Below are 22,650 nucleotides of genomic sequence, written 5' to 3' on the forward strand. Positions count from 1 at the left end.
ATATCTTTTCCCCAGTCTTTATCTTTTCCCACCAAAATAATATAAACAAGATAGACAATTATGTTGATATATTCTTTAACAAAGTTTTATTTAGGTTTTATGTGTGGAAAAAAAAAGTTGTCAGGTTATTTTGTTATGAATTAAATTCTTTAAAAAATTATTATTAAGAATAAAAACATTTAAGAATTTAAATAGTTATTTTTATATTGTACTTGTCATTTTGAAATGTTAGACTATAATTTTAATGAATTTTTTTATAATTAATAGTTTATATTTGGTTTTTCATTATTTATTTAGATGAAGATTTTTTAAAGGACTTGGTAGTTTACATTCAAATCTAAAGATAGAATGGGAAAAATAAATAATTCATTTAAGATTTCTGAGAATAAAGCAAATATTATCATCTCACATTCCCCATGAAACCAAACATATGAATAGCTATATTCCTAAAAATCTAAATACCAAGAGTAATGTGGATTCCCCTGTACCAAACACCACATATGTGTGTGTGAGACAGATAGAGAGAATGAATTCAAGTTTTATCTTGATTGATACCTTATATATATATATATATATATATATATATATATATATTTTTAAAGATAGTTTCAAGTTTTATCCTGATTGATTCCTTAGCTTTATTATAATGACGTCTGCTTTTAATGATAATTTTTTATTATCAGACTAAGACACCTATTAATTTTTAATGTAAATGAAAATTGGACCTTAGTTTTCTTATTCAACCGTAAGAGATTTTACCAATTAAGTTAGTTGGAACCCAAGATTGATTCCTTATTGATTCCTTCCACTCACTGCCCACGAGAACCACATCACTCATGGGCTCTCACCACTTGTCATTCCAATCACATTACCCATAATCTTCTCTCCTCTCATCAGTAATCACCAATTCTAGCTATTTGATTATATTCCACAGACCCAGTTGTCATCAAAGTCTATACTATTCTCGAATACATTATATTCCTCTGTTCTTTTCTTAAAATCCCTGCTCAGGTATATCAAATTATCAATCAGATCAGATATTCAAAACTAAGAAGCCATTTTCATTTTAGCAATGGATCATGCAGCTGAAGCTCATAGAACCGACTTGATGACCATCACACGTCATGTTCTTAATGAGCAGTCCAAGCACCCCGAGGCACGTGGTGCTTTCACCATCTTGCTCAATCACATTGTTCTTGGCTGCAAATTCGTGTGTTCTGCAGTTAGCAAGGTCTCATTTCTTCATTGCCTGTCATGTTTTTCCAATCTCTTACACACATACATATATATACACACGTTCATATTCAGTCTTAATGAATTTTTTTTAAGAGATTTCAACTTATGGCGTCCGCTCTTGAAAATAGAATTAATAATACCAGATATAAGATTGGGGACGACTAAGAGTTATTTAACATCCCATCACTTAATGCATTCTAAGTGATGATTCGTTCTTTTTATGATTCATACACCGTAGTTCCAAAGATTTTGTGATAAAAAAAGATGGTATGTAGTGCACAAAGCTTCCATTTTTTTTTGCAGAGACAGAGAGCGATATGAATCATATGATTGGTTTAGTAGGTAGCCATGAAAATTTTTGTTTTTTAGATTAGAATTAATAATACCAGATATAAGATTGGGGACGACTAAGAGTTATTTAACATCCCATTTAAGGCGAAATTTGATTTCTCTCTCTCTCTCTCTCTCTCTCTCTCCCCTATTACCAGAAACTAAACTGTGTCCAAAATTATTCCCATTCCATAATAGACGTACTTTTTTCGCTTTGCAGGCAGGCCTTGCAAAACTCATTGGACTTGCTGGTGAGACCAATGTTCAGGTGAGTTGATTGTGGTATTATAAGGGATGATTGTTTAATGTTTATGATATCCCATTTCTCTTTTTTTTACTGCTTCAATCCTAAAACAAAGGTGATTTGTCTGTTCCATTTTCAGGGTGAAGAACAGAAAAAAATGGATGTGCTTTCAAATGAAGTTTTTGTCAAGGCGTTAATTAGCAGCGGACAAACAGTAAGTCCATCCAAGTTTTGTGCCTCTATTGGAATTTCATCTAACTAATTATACCGAAGACTCTCACCAATTACAATTTTTTTGGACAAAGAATTAATTCAGTACACATTGATTTAGATTAATTTGTGAGGGTTTCAGGATAATTTTATTTGTGGCATATTCTGAAATATGATATTTTTGGGGATAGAGATTAAATGTGCGTACCGTTTAAGGATAGATGAATTAATTTAGTTTACAAGATGTGTCATGAAGTTCAATTTATGTGCTTTTTATTTTTATAATCTATCTTCAGTGACAAGGATCGAATAAGGAATCTCTTCACCACTTTCACATTATCTAATACTAATAGTAAATTTTTTTGACATGTTTTTTTGAAATTTTTTTCAGAGCATCCTGATTTCTGAAGAGGATGAAGAGGCTACATTTGTTGATCCATCAAAGCGTGGAAGGTTTCTGCAAAATTTCCAATTAAATACTTCAATTATATGGACCGATACTCTATTATGTATTCTGAAACTCTTGATCATAGTACAGATATATTGTTGCTTTTGACCCATTGGATGGATCGTCAAACATTGACTGTGGTGTTTCTATAGGAACAGTATGGCTCTTATCCTATAGCTTGCTCATGCTTTGGATCTCTTTGTATATATTTCTAGATTTCAAGAGTGAGAAGTTGTATGTTTATTCTTTCATATAGATTTTTGGGATTTACATGGTGGAACATAAGGATGACCTAAGTCTTGAAGATGTTCTGCAACCTGGAGAGAAAATGGTAGCAGCTGGTTATTGCATGTATGGAAGCTCATGCACGGTAGGAACAATTGCTGTTCTCTTGCATTATAGACAATTTTTTTTACACAATATTTCGAGTTTTTTTTTTCTTTTTTAAATTTCCGTTAATTATTTAAATCAACCATTTCAGTGTTTTATGTGTGCTTTTTAACCCAGATGATTTGTTTACAAGTAGTTGAAATTCCTTAATTGGTTCAGTTTTGTTTTTTTTTTTGGGACCAGGTCTTATTATCAGATTTAGTGTGTGGAAAATTTTTGGCACTTCAGTAACAATAATAGTTGCATAATTTTTAATATGCAGTTAGTACTTAGCACTGGAAATGGTGTCAATGGGTTCACTCTTGATCCATCTCTTGGAGAGTTCATATTAACTCATCCTGACATCAAGGTATACATTAATTTAATTTTTTTTGTTATAATAACTCATGTATAACTTGGGACTTTCCTGCATGTTATCTCCTTTCAATTCTTTACATTATGCATGGTTTGGTAGCCAAGGCAGAGGAATTACTTCTAGGTTTTTTCTTTCCTTTTATTTCAAAAAAAGCAAAAGTTGAACCGTAGAAAAAGAGACTACTCTTAAGAACTTGTACCTCTTGCCCCAATATGTTTCATGGTTCTAATTATATAGTAGTATCATGAATGCAACAGATAAAATTGGAAGTTGCACATTTGAAACAAGATTTGTCTTAAATTTCTGCTCATGATTTTAACAGATCCCCAAGAAGGGAAAGATTTATTCAATAAACGAAGGAAATGCCAAAAACTGGGACAAGGCAACTGCCAAGTATGTGCTTTTCATTCCTCCTGTCATTACATCTAAGTGTCAAAGTTATTGACATTCTTGATTTCCAGGTATGTGGAAAACTGCAAGTTCCCTAAAGATGGTTCATCACCAAAGTCCCTTAGATACATTGGAAGGTATTTGAATCATCAACCTTAGATTTCAGTTATCCGTACATTTAATGTGAAATTAGATATTTTAAGTTCACTTCTGGTGACTATCTCTAGTAATATGATAATATCCAATACTACAGTTAATGCTAGAACTCTGCTACTATGAGATGGTGGTTATGTAAGATTTTCCAAGAAATTATAGACCATACATCCGTATGTATATAATAATAACACTTCCCTTATCTCAACAAATGATTCCGGCATGTATCATCATTTTAACTCTTCTACGATGAACAGAATACAAAAGTTATCAGGGAGAAAAGGTGGGGAAAAAGAAGTAAATGGAATTCACAAATGAACAATAAAAACCAAGAAGTTTTGACTGTTTACCTTTCTTGTTTTTGTGTGAAACCAGGAATGATTTTTCTTATTTATGGTTATCTACTATTTTGGGCATACAAATTATATTTCCTTAACCGATTAATTGCTTTACCTTGCTTTTTGCTAAGTCACTTTGGAGTTTGTACCATGAACTTCCCTGCTTATTAACAGAATCACAAGTACTCTCTGCTAGGCTAATCATATTATTTAATGCAGCATGGTTGCTGATGTTCACCGAACATTGCTCTATGGTGGTATCTTTATGTACCCTGCTGATAAGAAAAGCCCAAATGGAAAACTACGGTATGTCATGCTTGCTGGTTAGAATCCTCAGAAGATAACCTAAGCAGATAGAAAATACACAATAAATTGAACATGATTAGCTATCCCAACTAGTTGTTCAAATATTTTCTTTTAGTATGCTTTTTTTTTCATTGCAGTTGTTTGTAAATAATAAGGATTTAACTTCCATAAAACAGTCTTCTCTATGAAGTCATTCCAATGTCATACTTGATGGAGCAAGCCGGAGGTCAAGCTTTTACTGGCAAGCAACGGGTATTGACAAATCTCCTTTGAGCACAGCTTTGTTTTGCTTAATGCTTATCACTGCTTAATTTGTGTAAACAAGTTTCTATAATATTTTCTTCTCTTTTGGTCCTTTGCTTGTAAATTGGAATCATAAAACTAATACTTGAAGTCTTGATCTACTCGTCCTTGTAACACCTGAGCTAAAGCCAAGGGACCATAACTTTATATATATTTTTATTCAAACTTAAAAAACTATTTTCTTTAAATGGAAGCAATGAAGAATCTCGTTCTCGAGCTTTTTCTTGCTTTTAATGAGAAAACTAAATCAATTTCAACTTTGGAAATTCTTGTAATGGATTTTCCACATCTCTTCTCCTCTTGTTGGTTAATTCATCAAAATGGTTGATACTGCAGGCACTTGAATTGGTTCCAAACAATATACATGAAAGGTCCCCTGTATTCCTTGGCAGCTATGATGATGTTGAGGAAATCAAAAAGATCTATGCTGCTGTTGAAGAAGAGAGCAAATAAAGTTGCATGTCCATCAATAACTGTCCCTCATGTGTATTAGTTTGATAATCAATTCACTAATCGGGGTCAATTTAGATTCTCTTTTTTCTGGGTGAAACATAGGAGGAAACCAGTTCCCAGGAATTGATTTATAAATTCATGTATATTGAGCCTTGTGCCAACAAACATGTCTCACAATTTTTCAAAACATAAACATATTTTGGCTAAGGTAATAAGGTATTGTAACCCCTGAAAGCTACAACTCACCTAAGCTTTTTGCCCTTTCCTATAGGCTATAATAGCATTCTTCTTAGAAACTAGCCTCTTCTCATTAATCATTATCATTGCATGCTTAGAACTTAGAAGTTCTTGGTTTTCATCCATCATCTAATCTTTTCCCTTTACTTTATCCAGCCCTGGAACTTTTTTTCTTTTGTAGTCTTTGAATTTACAATACAAATGTTGATGTTGTAAACATCCTTAGTAGAGCCTCTATTATGAAACTCATTATTGAGCGGGGGATACCCCAAAAAATTCTGGTTTATTTTTATGACTTCCAAATCTGCCTATTAAAAGCATTCTCAAAATCTCAATATCATTTCCTACTACATGGTCAGGATAGGTATTTTTTTCCCCAATCTATTAAAAGTTTCTACCAAATAGTTGATAAGCTCTTCATATCTTATACTTGAATCAAAAAATTTCTGTTATAAATACGTAGAAGGTTTTAACTTCATCAATCGGTGGTATGATTTTATGCTTCTCCTTGAAATGACTACATTAAAACATAGGGAGAGCACAATCCAATTGGTGTTTTGCTAAGCTAAAACTTGGTTTATTTGGATTAAAAAAAACTGGGTTTACTTTAAGACTAAACTACAATTTTGGTTCGCGTACATGGTCAATTTCTAAGTATAAAATTGATTTGATCTTGAAGATTGAGGGAAAAAAATTAACACAATAAAAATATATAGGGATGAATTTTAAACCATCCTATCGTTGGAGGAAACTTTGAAAGTGACCTTATTTTAATTATGAGTCAATACTAAAATCAAATTACTAAAAACTATTCTTCCTAGTTTTAATTTATATGCAATATTTTCTGTATATATTTTTTCAAACATATAAGAAAATATTTTACACCCGACTCGGTGTTTGGGTGGACCGGAAAATACGGTCAAATTAAAATGAATTTTAGTTTAACTGTAAAATTGGGGTCTCTTCAGTGTAAAATATTTTACACTTCTATTTTACCTTCAACCAAATTACACTCCTATTTTCCAGCCTCTATTTGAACCAAGAGAGAGAAGCTCCAGTTGAGACACCGTTCGGCGTATATACATATTTTCCGGTAATAAATATAAATGCAAACCAAACAATCTAAACCATTTTTCGGCGTACTTTCCAAAACGCAACCAAATAACTAAAAATATTTTCACCTGAAAAATTTTTACACTTGAAAAACATTTTACATCAAGCCAAACACAGCCTATCTAACTGTAGTTTTGAATGTGTGTGAATAAGATTAAATATTTTATAATCAAACATTTAAAATTTATTTATGATGGAAAAAACTATTCCATTTGTTTATTTTTCACTTTGTTCTCTCGCCTATAGTTGAATCCAATTTGGACGGAAAATGGGAGGAATTATTATTTTTGTTCTTTCCTACCTTCCTCTTCTAAAATTGCAAGCAAATAATAAACAAAACAATAACTCTAGGGACACAAAAAATTTCACTGCTGATAAGTTTTTAAGTTACCAATGGTCCCTCTCAAAAAAAAAAAAAAGTTACTAATGGTCAATGATAAAGTGATGATGATGAGAAGATATGAGAATTATTAAAAAAAAAAACCCATCAATTATCATATTTATTTATCTACTAAAAGATAGAAAAAAAAAAAAAAACTCATCAATTCAATTATTGTAAACTATGGTAACCTTTTCTTGATACAAGGAAGTGGTGCTCAGCTTTTGGCAAGTCAGACAATTCCCCCCAAAACTTCATAGATGGCTACTGTGATGGATTGAACCTAAACCCTCTAGGTTTAAAAAAAAAATATATATTGGTAAAAAGCTTATGAAAGAGAGAAAATTGATCTATATATATATATATATATATATATACACACACATACATACATACACACATATACATATATACTAGCCTTATCACATGCACATAGAATGAAGCTCTTATTTTGGATTTAGTATCATATTTATTCATTCATCCCAATTTTTGGATTATAACACTAAGTGATTATCTTAAATAATAACTGCATGTAGATAAGGATAATGTGGGAGGTGTGAATTGAGATGTGTTTAGTGTTTACACATATAAATGCTTTTTTTAAAAAGAAACAAACTAATGGTTAAACATGCACACGTGCGCACACACACACTTAATTTCGCCCTCTCACCAAGCTCAAACACATTACTTGCTTTATTTTGAGACAAAGATAATTGCTTTAGAAAATTTTTTTCAATTTGAATTTGTCTATTGTTACACTAGAGGGATTTGTAAGAAGCTAAAATTTAGAATTTTAAAAACAAGTAAACCACTAAATTAGTATGTGCTAGTGTTTAGGAAAAGGGTCATTCTACTGTGCCCCTGCTATTTTTTGGGGGTACGGTACCCAGACAAATCCTGACCATCAAATCTAATGGTTTTTAGTCTTGACCGCTTATTCAATTTTAGTGGGATACCAGTTACCGGTATAGCAAGTTAGCGTATAAAACCAAAAACAATAGAACCAAATCCTTCTCTCCCCATGTTTCTCCAAAAAAAGAAAAACCTTCTCCTTGTGCTCTCAACACCAGATCTCCGATAGAGCGATCTCCTCAAACTCTAAGGTACAAAAATCGCAAAGCCTTCGCTTTTATCTTCTTCTTCTTCTTTTTTTTCTTTTTTTCCTTGTGAAAGGTAATTGCTTTATCATATCTGATATATTGCTTATTAAAAATTAGGTCTTTGTGTTTGTTTTATGTGTTTGGAAACGTGGGAGTTAGGGTTTTTGATTGTTTAGTAGAGGGGAAACAAATATGGGGGATTGATGTTAATTAGCTTTCTTTTACTGACCTGTGTTTGGTTGCTAGGAAACCTGCTCAATAGAAAAGAAAGTTGATTTTTTTTTACTTGATTCTGATTGAGAAGATTGCGTCAGTTGAGTTAAATAGTTGCATTGAGAGTGAAGTTTAATCTTTTGAGGGATAAAGAAGGGGGGTTCAAATCAAAGTTGCTTTTGGAAAATTTATATTTTTTCTTAGTTAAAAAATTGGGTATTTATGGGATGAAACCTTGTTTCAGTGTTGTTTTCATCTGGAGTTGCTTCATTCAAATCTAAGAAGCTGCCAAGTAGCAAACAAGCCAAAGGCTACAACCAGAAACTACATCAAAGTAACAATGGAAAAACACCTGAACAAACAAGTCAAGTGCAAACCAAAACCAAAACTCAAAGAACACAACTAGGTTCAGGTTTGCACGATACAATCTATTTACAAAAAAAATTACAAACATACTTCACAGCTAACTAGGACTAATCTACCAACAAGTAATAAATAGCTAGCCAGAATTCTGCCTTTCCAATCAAATACTTAGACTTGAATACAACATCAGAAATACCCCACCTAATACATATTTTGGTGTTGATACTAGACCTAGGATATGGTCCTTTACTTTCAATCCTTGCCTTCACTTGTTTACTTATAAGACCAGCAATTTGATCCTCTGTTTTAATAGTTCCCAAATGCTTTATAGCATTTCTTTGTACCCATATGTGGTATATACATGCATTAAAACCCAATATGCTGCAGTCAACACTCAACCTTTTACTTTTCCTATTTGTTGCAGCACAATTGATAAGATTATGCTAGCCTTCATCAAGCCTATTTTGATAAGACCGTTTCCTAATTTTCCTCCAAAGTCTTTCAGAAAGGTGCACTTAAAGAAAAAGGTGATCTCTACTCTCAAAGCTTCCTCTGCATAACAAACATAAAAGATCACATGTTATTCCCCAACTAGCAATCCTATCATTGGTAGAGAGACTGTCCCTAATAGCCAGCCAAGTGATGAAAGCATGCCTTGGAATGGCCTTGGTGAACCATACAATCTTCCACCAACTAACACTAGGTTTCTTTTTTCTAATTTGATCCCAAGCACTTGAGATAAAGAGCAATATAAACACTAAACTACTTGGACTTGTGCAATGACTGGTTTTGTTGAAATATCTGTATGCAATTTGCCCATGTTATTTTTCTTTGAATGGTTATGCAATTAGTTTTTTTTGCGGAAATTATTTCAAGATTTTCCTCCTGTATGCCTTTGGTTTCATCTTTTAGAATAAGGAAGTATTTCAAGATTCGGCTCCTTCCTTGCAGAATTCATTTTGTACTATTGCTGCACTTATACAGGTATGCCTAATAAATTTATGTTTGTTTCTTTTTTCTATTTTAGAAGAGAGAATTATATTAAGATTTGGTTCCATTGTTGTGGAATACTTTTTAATTACACGTCTAGTTATTTTGTAGGAGGACTTGTTGGAACTTTTTCGATACAAGTTGGCAGTAGAGCTAGTGCTTTCAAAGGATAATAAACAACAACGTTCTAAATTGTTTAAAGCGCTAAAAAATAGAGCTATCGGATTTTGTAATTACACTATGTAATGATGCAAGAGTTATCAGTAGATTATTGTATTGGTTTCTTATATTAGTTCCCAAAGAATTGTGTCAAATCTATAGCATTATTGTAAACAGTTAACCACATATTGAAGGTTAATGGGTGGTTTCATCAAAGCTCATTGAGCTCAAAAGCTGTGCTAGGTCATGAATTATCTTTTATATCCTTTTGATTTAATTTCTTATGTTTGCTTAAGGATTTTTTTGGGCATAGAATGATGAAACATATTTTGACCCATTTGCACTTTAATTTTATTATAAAAAAATAAATAATATAAAGCATTTCTCTAACCCTAAGACCACAATGCTAATATTTTGGAACTTATATGAAATCTCAGTCATTGGATTTATTAAAATTGATAAATAATGACAATATGAGCCATTGATGCCAAAGAGTTACTTGGAAAGGCAGAGAGAGTGAGAGACCAATAGACACATTTTTACATTTTAAAAAACTTTACACACTTTTTTACCCACACAAATTTCAAAAAATTACAAAAATCTCATCTCAAACTATTCTACCAAACACCTCCTAAGACTCTTAATACAATCCAATATTTTTTTATTATCAAAATACGAAATGTAGAATTTCAAAACATATTAAAATATCTCAAATGCAAAGAGAGCAAAAAGGATATGAAGACTCATTGAGAGAGAGAGAGAGAGAGAGAGAGAGAGCTTACCAATGAAAAAAAAAAAAAAATCAACATTTTTTTCATTAAAAAAAAAGTTTAGGTTACATGGTAGATTGGTAGTACATGTGGCATCCTAAGTGTTATATGTGATGTTGGAACTGCATAATGTGAAGATGAAACTGTCAAATGTGAGGAAAAGTAAAGGAACCACCCAATGTGACAAAAGAATTGTCACATGTGATGTTGGAGTTGCACAATGTGAGAATAGAAGCGTCAAGTGTGAGAAAAAAGTAAGGGAACCACCAAATATGACGAAAGAATTGTCATATGTGATGTTGGAACCGCACAATGTGAGGATGAAACTATCAAATGTGAGAAAAAAAAGTAAGGAGACTACCAAATGTGAGAAAAAAATTGTCACATGTGATGTTGGAACTGCACAATGTGAGGCTGGAACTGTCAAATGTGAAAAAAAAAAAAGTAAGGGAATCATCAAATGTGAGAAAAGAAATGTCACATGTGATGTTGGAACTGCACAATGAGAGGATGGAACCGTCAAGTGTGAGAAAAAAGTAAAGAAACCACCCAATGTGACAAAAGAACTGTTAAAACCGCACAATGTGAGGATGAAATCGTCAAATGTGAGAAAAAAAAGTAAGGGAACCACCAAATGTGATGAAAGAACTGTCACATGTGATGTTAGAACTACACAATGTGAGGATGAAACCGTCAAATGTGAGAAAGTAAGGGAACCACCAAATGTGAGAAAAAAACTGTCACATGTGATGTTGGAACTACACAATGTGAGGATGAAACCGTCAAATGTGAGAAAGCAAGGGAACCACCAAATGTGAGAAAAGAACCGTCCCATGTGATGTTGGAACTGCACAATGTGAGGATGGAACCGTCAAATGTAAGAAAAAAGTAACCTGGTGTAGCAGGTTACCTACTAGTGGGTACCGTACCCCCCTTTTTTTTTGGGGTACCGTAGAATTACTCTATTTTATCAAAAATAAAATGTACAAGTTATACCATATATTATTATAAAATATTTACAAACTAACCTAACAATGAATCTAATTGATATCTCTCTCAAAAAAATGAATCTAATTGATGTATTAGCGGAAATCAAGCAGTCAAATTAGTCTCAAAATTACCATATTCGCATAGTCTAGTCAACCACCTTTGCTAGTAAGGAAATAAATAATCACACAACTTCAAGCAATCATGTCCTCAAAAAAGAAAAAACTTCAAGCAATCACTCCCTAGATAACAAATATTGTCTTTGTCAACAATCATTACTAATTACTATTGACAGATGAACTTGAAATGCTTTTCAAGTTGAGAATTTTTCTCTAGGAATAATCTTTTGAATGAAGGGGGTATAATTTCATAAGAAAGTTTACCAAAGATCAAAGTCAATGTTGAAACGAATATTGAACATGTGTCCAAACGACCTCAACCACGTATCTGTTATTGGGGGAAAAAAGAAGTTAACTAAAGGATGCTTAAATTACATTCAATTGGAAGTTTTGACAGTCCTAAGGTAATAATTGACTTTTGTTAATGTTTGACTATCTATTGCTAATTCCAGAAATTCAAACAAGAAAACTCATTCATCAAGCTAATCAAAACTGAAACAAAATGTTATTCATCAAACAAAATCTCATCCCTCTCACCCCAAAATCAGTGAGCAAACAAGAGAAAAAAAAAACCCACATAGAAAAAAAAATAAATTAAGGAGAAAGAGAGGGTACCCAATAGCCACCAGTGTTGGTGACGTCGTTGAGAAGCACTGCCAGAGATGGTGGTGTTGGGGCAAGCAAAAGCTTGGCCATGGCTAGACTTGAGAGAACGAGAAAAGAGAGGGACCTTAAGAGTGGAGAAGGTTAGATCGGCAAGCATCGCCAGTAGTGGTCGATGGGCCTCGGAGGCTTCCAGTTGTAGTCATGGTTATGGAGATTAAACTTGTTGGAAGAGAGAAAAGTTTTGAAAATTGGATTTGGTGAATCTGAAGACAATAGAAAGGGAAGAGGTGAAGAAAGGTAGCCCAACACTAGGTGAGACACGGATCGATGACGTGGTACCTAGTTACAACTGTTGGATTAAATCAAAAGCTAAGATTATGAATCCAATTTTTCTTATACGAAAGTGCAAAACAATGGTACTACTCAATAGGGAATTCCATAAAAGTGCACTAACATGTGATATTAGTGTTGCATAATGTGAGGATAGTACCATCAAATGTGAGGAAAAAATAAGAGAATTATAAATGTGATAAAAGTACAGTCACATGTGATGTTGGTATTTTGCAATGTGAGGCTGATACCATAAAATGTGAGAAAAAAAAACAAGGGAACCACTGAACGTGATAAAAGTACAGTCAAATGTGATGTTAGTACAGTCAAATGTGATGTTAGTATAGTCACATGTGATGTTGGTATTATGAAATGTGAGGCTGGTACTATAAAATGTGATAAAAAAAATAAGGGAACCATCAAATATAATAAAAAAAATAGTCACAAGTAATGTTGTTACTGCGCAATGTGAGTATGGTACCATAAAATGTGAGAAAAAAATAAAGGAACCACCGAATGTGACAAAAGTGCAATCATGTGTGATGTTGGTATTGCACAATGTGAGGATGATACCATAAAATGTGACAAAAAAATAACGGAACCATCGAATGTGACAAAAGTACAGTCACATGTGATGTTAGTACTGCACAATGTGAGGATGTTACTATAAAATGTGAGAAAAAAAATAAGGGAACCATCGAATGTGACAAAAGTACAGTCAAATACGATGTTGGTACTGCACAATGTGAGGATGGTACCATAAAATGTGAGAAAAAAATAAGGAAACCATCGAATGTAACAAAAGTACAGTCACATGTAATGTTGGTACTGCGCAATGTGAGGATGGTACTATCAAATGTGAGAAAAAAATAAAGGAACCATCGAATGTGACAAAAATACAGTCACATGTGATATTGGTACTATACAATGTGAGGATGGTACCATCAAATGTGAGAAAAAAATAAATAAACCATCGAATGTGACAAAAGTATAATCACATGTGATGATGGTACTGCGCAATGTGAGGATGGTACCATCAAATGTGGGGGGAAAAAAAAGGGAACCATCGAATGTGACAAAAGTACAGTCACATGTGATGTTGGTACTGCACAATGTGAGGATAGTACTATCAAATGTGAGAAAAAATAAGGGAACTACCGAATGTGACAAAAGTACAATTACATGTGACATTAGTACTACACAATATAAAAATGGTACCATCAAATGTGATATTTTGATAACCTGGTATAGCAGGTTGACTATTAGTAGGTACCATACCCCCAAAAAAAAGGAGGGGTACGCTAGAATTACCCTTAGGAAAAAAGGACGTGTGTGCTAAATTTTAGAAAAGAAGTTTGTATTTATTTAGTGGGAAGTTAAAGAGAAATTTATTGAGTAGTTTTTTTTTTTTTGAATTTTGTCAAATTACAATTTTAACCTCATTTATTTTTTATTTTTAGAAATAATGACTATCTAATTAAATTAGAGGTATTTTTGACATTTGTTGGAGTGATAATCATACAGAAATATACACATCTTTTTGAGAAAATTGAAATATTGGAAACTACTATTGACACAAAAGTATGAAAGAGCATAGAAGCAGCCTATGCCCCACATAAGGAGAAATTATAAGGTCCACATGGTGGATAAGTATATTGCTGAGTTAAATTAAAAAAAAAAAAAAACTGATTATTGATTCAGCAATTTTAAACAAGTTGGAGTCTTTTAGTAGAATGGTGGACAAGTAATGTTATTTACCAGAGGACCGTATAATTTCTCCCACATAAGAGTGAGTCCAACTCCAAGCCAAAATCAATCATCACTACCCTCATCATCTCCAAAATTTTTATAAAAAATCATAGTATCATAAATAATGCCATAATTTCTTTCACAACTTTCTTATATAATTGATTCTCAAAAAAAAAAAAAAACAAAAAACTTATATAATTAAATAAAACCGTGACTAATGAAAAAAAAGTAGTGAGTCTATATAGAATGATCATGGTTTTAAAAACCAGATCGTATTGGCCAGTCCGATCAATTTAACCAAGAATCAGGTACCATTCGGAATGATAAAATCACCCAAAACCAGCAAAAACTGATCAAAAATTAAGAACCGGGTGTAAAACCGGTTCATTAACAGGGGGTTTTTAAATCCATGGAAGTGACTGTCAATAACAAAAAAAAAAAAAAAAAACAATATGCCACGTAGAGAAAAGTTGTGGGCTTGTGGCATTATTTGCGGTTCAAAGAACTCAATTTAAAATTTTTCATAAAGCCCTAGCCAATTCCAATCCAAAAGTAGCAAAGCGGGAAAAGTCAGTCAAAAACAAAAAAACCTCACTAGAGAAGAAAGGCGATCGTCGAAACTCGAGTGAGTGAGTGAGTGAGTGGAAAAATGAGAGGCGCAGGAGGGTGGCGACACCGTCCAAAGGAGTCATTAGCGGCGGCACAACCACCGCCAACCCCAGTGGATCAGTTCCGTCAATTCAACCAATCACGAGACTCAGACGCAAGCTTCGGCAGCAGCCGTCCTTCCTCCTCCGTCGGAATCCCTCGTTCCTTCGATCTCCTCTACAAAGACCGTTCGCTCCAACAATCGGCCCTCTCCACCATCAACTCCTACCTCTCCTCTCTCTCCCACCCTCCCTTCAAAACCTCCTTGCCTTCCGCCAAAGAAATCACCGACTCTCTCCGCTTCCTCCTCTCTCGTCTCCAGTTCCCTTCCTCCTCCAAACTCGACGACGATCTCCCCTTCTTGCTCAAATCCCTAAATTACCCTTTCAAATTCAACAAGTCCATTCTCAAGGCCCCTGGCACTCCTCACCACTGGCCTTCCATTCTCGCCATCATTCACTGGCTCGTCCAGATCGCTCTTTTCAACGACAATCTCTCCTCTTCCGCCTCTTCTCCTCCCGCTTTAGCCGATAACGATCTCAAGTCCTATGTTCTCCAGAGCTACTTGCATTTCGCGCGCGGCGACGACGACTCCGTCGACGCCTTGGACGGCGATTTCGTCGAGAGGTTGGAGCGGAAGAAGCTTGATTTGAAGGAAAACGTCGACGTTCTGTCCGGGAACGTTAGGGAGCTGGAGGCGAAGTCTGAGGCTTTGAGGTCTGCGCCTTCTCAGAAGGAGCTGCTCGAGAAGGACAAGGGGCTGTTGGAGGAGGATGTGAGCAAGTTCCACACCATAATCGGGGAGTTCACGGAGCGCATGGGGTCCATGGAGAAGGCGTTGGAGGAGAAAGAGAAGGAATTGGAGGCTAAAGTGCAGGAGAGGATGAGGATTGCTGAGGAGAATGAGGAGTTGAAGAGGCGGGTCGAGACGCAGACTTTGAATGCGCGCGACATGGATAGGATGAGGAGAGAGTTGCAGGCCGTGGAGAGGGATATTGCCGAGGCCGAGCTCGCGAGGAACACTTGGGAGGAGAAGTCTTGGGATCTCGATGCCAAGATTGGACATCAGTTTAAGGAGCTCGAGGCGCTCGCTATGGAGTGTAATCAGGCCATGAGAAGGTTCATTGTGCCTCTTTTTATGTCTATTCATTGATGTTTGGTGTGTGTGTGTGTGTGTGTGTTTATACTGTTTTATATATCATTTGAATTCAGCACAAGTGGGATCTAATGCATAAAATGAATATAGGCTTTTAATGTTTTAGACAATTCAGCTTTCTCTTGCCATAAAATGAATTGGGAGTTTTGGTATTGCTTTTAGCTGGATTTATTGTCTTTAATGCAGGGTTATATAGTTTTGCCTATTGTCTGAAATGTGAAATTCCCATAAAATGTTACTAGTGTTCTTATGTAGTTCGTGAAGATAGACATTTGTGATTGAGAGAGCAGTGAGATTCCTTTGATTCACTTTCACATTAGTCATTTTTGTTTTCTTGATTGGTAATTTACATGTGTACCCTGGTGGATGGTTCTTCATTCCTTTGATCATTTATTTATCTTAAACTCTAATACAACTGCTCCATCTGTTGTGGTTCTAGGTTGAAGCTTGGTAATGATTTTCAGTATGTTTTAAATGCCAAAGGGTCTACACCTGCAGAGATAATGGGTATTGACTACAAATCAAAACTTAAGCCTTCACTTAATTCCTATGCTGATGACATACAGAAGAGTTCTATGGAAAAATTAGAAGAGTTGATTTCCCTTCAGCAACAATCAAAGGAAAATGCTGCTAAGATTGAGGGGAAAAGAAATAATATAACAGCGCTTCAATCCCGCATTGAAGAAGTAAGTGCATCAGGACTTGGTCTTTGCACTATGATATTGATGGGTAGAACTTATATATTTATTTTATTCTACTGTTATGTTCTCTAATAATTTAAAAGGGTCTTAACACCCACCACCTAGTTCTCATTGTTTTCTTTTCTTAAAAAGAAGAAATAGAAAAAAAGTAAAATATGAGTAGAACCATCACCTGTGATGAAATTGTGAAGTAATGATGATAAAATGGCCCAAAATAATTATGAAATTTGGAACTCATAAAATTCTTGATAGAAGAGTTTACAAGGGTGTTTTTTTGGGGATGGGGCGTTTCATAAATTCCGTGTGTTGGTGGAAGGGAGCCAATCTCTATATATTTAGTTCAATTTGTATCCAGGAATTTTTATTCTCAAATGCAGAATTGAATATCATTTTTGGCGATGAACAACCTGCTATGACATCATATGAAATATGGTACCATTTCTTAGATTGACTGGGAAATTTAGAGTGCCATTGGTGATATGCTGTTGCATTTGACTCTACTTGAAGCCGCCAGCCATATTAAGCTTTTTTGGAGGATGAATAACTAAAGATGCTGTTAAGTAGGTAGTTGAATTGCTACAATTCATAACTCTCCTAAAGTCCAAATTGAGATAGATTGAAACAATTTCTATAGGTTGTCAATTTGTCATGAGTCAGGTTGCATATTGTGAAGGGATTTATTAAACAACATTTTTGTTTCCTGCTTTTGACAATTTCCTTAGGTAATTGTGTGCGTATGTGCTTATTTGCTGGGGGTAATGGTTTACTGAGTTTCTAACTTGTGTTTGATATTTTCCTTAATGCATTGTTGTGTGTGTATTTTGACATTAGAAGTACTATTAGCATGCTCATCCTCATGAATGCATGTAAAAGACTTAATTAAACTCTACCCCTCCCCAAACAAACAAATTAACACACGGATTTAAGGAGGTCTGATCTAAAATGGTAAAAAATTGAAGAAAAAGAAGGACTAAGGAAAAGGAAAATTTTTATATGAACATCTGCGTGTTTTATATCACGTGATTCATTTAATCATTTAAGCAAGTTACATGATTGATGACTATTAAATGGATCATGTGATTACTTATCCAAAAAAAAGAGAGAAGAAGATCATGTGACTAAAAGTGCATTTGGATAGTTTTTTAAATTGTCACCTGGTGGGTTGGAGGAGTTTTTCGTCCAAAAAACTGGCCAAAGAAAAATGTGTAAACTGTTAAGAGACTTAGAAAGAGAACTGTAACCACAGGGTTAAATATAATATGTTGCACTAAAGTGGCTGCAATTCTAGCTCAATTGGCACCTCTTCCCTTGTAAGTATTAGGTGGAGGGTAAGGTTTTGGGTTCAAGATCCATTGGGTGCGTGTGTAACTTACCTTTCAAAAAAAAAAAAAAAGTTGCTGCAATTAGTTTTTCAGGTTGTTTAAAACTTTAAATGATGTAATGAATTATCTGATTTAATATACATGGATGGTTTTCTAAATCGCTATGTAATGGGTTGTAGGTGATTCCTCCAACTTGGTTTGGAGGAAAACTGTGTATGAAATGTCAATGATCTTCGCCGGGTGGTATGGCCTGGGATGTATTTGTAACACCAACCAATTGTGTTGTATGGAGATTATGGTTTTATTCTCTTGGACAAGGTTGTTTGGCAACAAAGTATTTGTGTATCCTATCCAATCTGGTATGGTTAACCTTTGCTCAGTTGATTTGAGTCCATTACTCCCTTTCCAGGAAAATATAGAGGACAGAAAAGACTTGTGGCACTGAATCAATCTTTGTGGTTCTGAAAATAGTAGTCCAATTTGCAAAAGTCATTAGACGATGAAGAGATTGATGATTTTTACGAATAATATTTCAAATAGGAAAGGAAACTGGTTAAAAAATTTAACTTAATTTAGAAACAGGAATCGCATCAGGAAATTGAAATTACCATTCACAGTTTACATCTGCTTCGGAGTTTGTTTTACTAATCAAATTGGAGTCCTAGTTCTACTAGACAAGTTGAAGATCTAAAGAAAATGTGTCATTGTACCTATTATGTTTAAACTATGAGAACTATGAGAATTTTCTAGGAGATTTTAAGTATCTTAGGTAGATTTTTATTTTGAGTACAAGTTAGGCTTTAATTACCTTATTGAGTTTTTAGTTTCCTAGTCTAATTAGGAGTTTATTTTTCAGTCAAGGTAGGAATTCTAGTTCTACAAGAAAAAAGTTTAGATTTAAAGTCTATATAAAAGTGTGTCATTGTACTCAAATCAGGAAGTGTTGATTAATAAAAAATATTTAGTGTTTTGAGTATTGAGACATGTAGGCCTTTGTGTGTTCTTTTGATTTTTTATTTTAACCTTTTATCTTTGTGTGTTTCTTGTGGTATTGTTTATTGTTATTGTTAATTCAATGGTTTTTGAGTTCAATCTTCACTCTACTTTTCATTCTAAAATTAAAAATTTCATTTGTTGGGACATATTAAGGGGATTCCAGGCCCATACAAGAAGGAGATTGTTAGTATATTGGTTAATTGATTATATTCACATTTTCTTATCAACTTATGCTTTTTTGGGATAGGTGTGAGTTTATCAGTCCCAAATCAGGTCCATGCTCTAACGTATTAAAACCCTAAAACCCACCACTGGCACACAGACAGATTTCCTCAGCTTGTTGGCGTTGTCCTACCCCAATAAATATGGTGTTAGTTGTCGTGGCAGGGGTTGGAATGGTGGAGGAGGAGGTGGATGTGGTTTGTTCTTGTTTTTTAAATTTCTTCTCCTTGCCCTTATTTCCATTTTGCTTTCTAAAGTTATATGTTACATCCCCCCTCCCCAACAATTGAGGCTATGGTTGCCTCTCTTAGGCTTTTTAAAAACGAGAGATCTTGGCTTGGCCTTTCTTTTCTAATGGTGGTGTAGAGGAACTGGAAAAAGAATAATTTTATGAAGATCTCTAATTTGATGCTTATCTTCTGCTGCATCAATAATTTTAATTTCAGTTGGAAGCTCAACTGAGTTTGCTGAAGAAGGAAACACAAGAGTACACTTATAGCTGTGCAGCAGAAGCTAAGAAGATGGTGGAGGAAGTTCAAATGGAGGCTCATAACTTAGATATTGTGGAAAGAGAAGCGGCAGAGGTTCTGAAGGTATTTCCTCATTTATTGTTTGGTCAAACAGTTTAGGCATTACATTATGAGAATGATTTTTAAAATCTGACCAAATACTATAAATTTGTGGGTAATTACTGTGTTTTTCTCAAATTGGGTAGCTTTCACTTTGATATTAATGATCTTTTAAAATAAGTTTGATATTATTAATCTACTCATACCATTAAGTGAAAGAGCATGAAGTGCTAGATTTGTCCTAATTAATTGTCATGTTTTTGCAAAGACATCTGAGTGGAGGTTGCAGGAAGCAGTCAGACAAAGTGAAGAAGAAATTCAGATGTCTGCTCGTGAACTCTTTTCATTGGTTGATTTTGTCTCGAAATATAAAGAATATGTGGAGTCCAGAATTTCAGAAATGAAGAGCAATCTTTCAGAAACTGTTGTTGCCGTATCAGATGCTTACAAGAATTCCTTGCCTGCACATCTCCAACTTATGAAAACAAGTTTGTAGAAAAGTTTGCCCTCTAGTTGTGCGCAAAAACGATTCATTGCTTACTGTCTTTGCTTATGTCTAGTATAAACATCTCTGTGAATCCAATCTCTTTTGTTAGGGAGCTGTGATGCCAAACTGATGTATATAGTAGTACTATTGCCCTTTGTGAATTTTCCCTTGTTGAGCTATGTTTTTATTGGTAATTCAGTCTTATGTAGCAGTTAGAGTTGGGGATACCACTGCGGGGGTGGCTTGGTTGGTAGGAGTCTTTGTATTGCTTTACATGAAACTTGGCAAGACTGCAAGAGTTGAGAAGTCTCAGTAGGGAATGGCTTTTTGATTAGGAATTAGGATCCATTTGGATTCATATAAAGAGTAACATGATCATTTGATAATGAATATAAATCATGAAAAATTGAAAAGTTATTGGAAAAAATGTCTTGAACTAAAAGATTAATGAAAAAGGATACATTTTATTTTTATGGGCATTGTGTTCGTGGCTGCTGATCATAAAATGAAACACTTGTAGGTCTCCAAATGGACTCTTGAACCCAGATGGAAAAGAAAAAAAAAAAAAAACTTTTTTCGTTGTACAAGACCAACGTAGGTTCTTTTACAAGTTTACTCTCGTTTTCACTAACATAATTTAGTATTATGTGGATAGTCAGAATCCGATGCCCTCTCACAAAAGAGAACCGGAAAAAAATAAAAAATAAAACCTCTGCAAAAAAAAAAAAAAAAAAAAAAAACATTGCGGTATTGCTTATGCTTATGTTTAATTTGTATATATGGAAGAATAAAAGAACATGTTTATGTTGTAATGGCCCAGCTTTGTACGCCGAAGGACTGGAACAATTTAGATTGTCGATGGAGTACTTTTTCGAACCCAACTTTTTTTTTTTTTTGAAACATTTTTCGAACCCAACTTCAATCCATGGCCACCATTATCTTTTTTTTTTTTGAGAGTTTCTTATCCTAATCAGTTTTTTTTTTGTGTAGGAGAGAATTAAACCCTAAATATCTTATTCAACTACTAGAGAATTTACCAGTTGAGTTAACTGAACTCACGTGGCCACCCACCATCATTGGATACATTGATATATTCCACGCATTGCATCATAGAGTTTAGTCATAGAGTTGAAATCATGAGAAGTAAGGAGTAAGTGATGCTTGACATTTGCTTACCTTGATCCTATCACAAAATTGTAGGTTATGTTTGATAACTTATTTTGTTTTTTATTTTTAAAAACATGTTTTTGGGAATAAAAAAAAAAAATTTCTTGTATTTTTCAATTCAAAAACATGTTTGGTCAGTTGAAATTTAAAAAAAAAAAATTTGGAGAAAAAAAAAAACTAGAATATGTTGTTATTAAGATTTGAACTCTAATACTAACTTATTAAATCAGATAGATTCATTTAATTAAATGCGTGTTTTCTTTGACTTTTAAAAACTAGAAACTGAAAACTCTTTTGCATGTTTTCAATTTTCTTCACAAATCGAGTTTTAAGAACAGTTTTTGTTTTTTGTCCATTTTGAGTTGCCAAACAAGTTTTTTAGTTTTAAAAATAGAAAATTATTTTTGAAAACAGAAAATAAGGGGAAAAAACAGTTACCAAATATACCCATAGAGGCAACAAGATATTGTTTTTGTAATCAATTATAATATTCATAGGTACTTTTAAAAAAGTGAAAGAAAAGAAATACCCACCTAGCAACTAATGAAGGGATGATAGACTTAGCATAGCGAACAGAGTACTTAAAGTGAGAGTTTTATTTTTATTTTTATAAAAACAAACCTTAGTTATAAATTTACTTGCGCTTTTATTATTTTATTTGGTAAATGTTAATACTTTATATCCATTATAATTCGAGATTACTATATTTTTCAATTACAAAAAAACTTAGGGGTGTGATAAGTGTCATGTGTTTGAGGGAGAAAAGAAGAAGAAGAAGAAGAAGCTGTTATATATATATAGACACTAGCCTCATTGCACTCACTCCGCACGTGTGATGAGGCTCTTTTTTATTATTATTTTGAGTTTAATGTAATTTTTCAATTTGAACTTATCTATTATGAGTGAGGTTAAACAGGAAGAGATTTTTAAGAAACTAAAAATTTAGGATTTGAAATGGAGTAAACTATTGGGTTTAGTTTATGGTAGTTGTGGGGACCCGAGGACCAAAAATGGGAAGCACCGTGGTAGCCTTCAATTGTTTCTCTGGAAGGAATATCTACAGTCCGAGGAGTGAGGTGGTCCGAGGATAGAATGGGAAGTGACGGAGCGC

The 22,650-nt window shown here is 33.9% G+C and overlaps 2 protein-coding genes across 2 annotated transcripts; both read left to right on the plus strand.

Moving 5' to 3' along the window:
* Positions 1–977: 977 nt before the first annotated feature.
* Positions 978–5,385, plus strand: LOC142643836 (fructose-1,6-bisphosphatase, cytosolic-like). The gene is made up of 12 exons (XM_075818555.1): positions 978–1,231; positions 1,787–1,834; positions 1,950–2,024; positions 2,412–2,473; positions 2,559–2,625; positions 2,725–2,838; positions 3,121–3,207; positions 3,536–3,606; positions 3,675–3,740; positions 4,314–4,400; positions 4,577–4,652; positions 5,040–5,385. The coding sequence occupies exons 1-12, from the start codon at positions 1,073–1,075 to the stop codon at positions 5,154–5,156; spliced, it is 1,029 nt and encodes a 342-aa protein (XP_075674670.1). The 5' UTR covers positions 978–1,072; the 3' UTR covers positions 5,157–5,385.
* Positions 5,386–14,808: 9,423 nt separating this feature from the next.
* Positions 14,809–20,807, plus strand: LOC142644737 (kinetochore protein NDC80 homolog). The gene is made up of 4 exons (XM_075819313.1): positions 14,809–16,038; positions 16,515–16,761; positions 19,763–19,909; positions 20,154–20,807. The coding sequence occupies exons 1-4, from the start codon at positions 14,921–14,923 to the stop codon at positions 20,379–20,381; spliced, it is 1,740 nt and encodes a 579-aa protein (XP_075675428.1). The 5' UTR covers positions 14,809–14,920; the 3' UTR covers positions 20,382–20,807.
* Positions 20,808–22,650: the final 1,843 nt, after the last annotated feature.

This window comes from Castanea sativa, chromosome 7 (genome assembly GCF_040712315.1).
Source record: "Castanea sativa cultivar Marrone di Chiusa Pesio chromosome 7, ASM4071231v1".
NCBI classification, from domain to species: domain Eukaryota; kingdom Viridiplantae; phylum Streptophyta; class Magnoliopsida; order Fagales; family Fagaceae; genus Castanea; species Castanea sativa.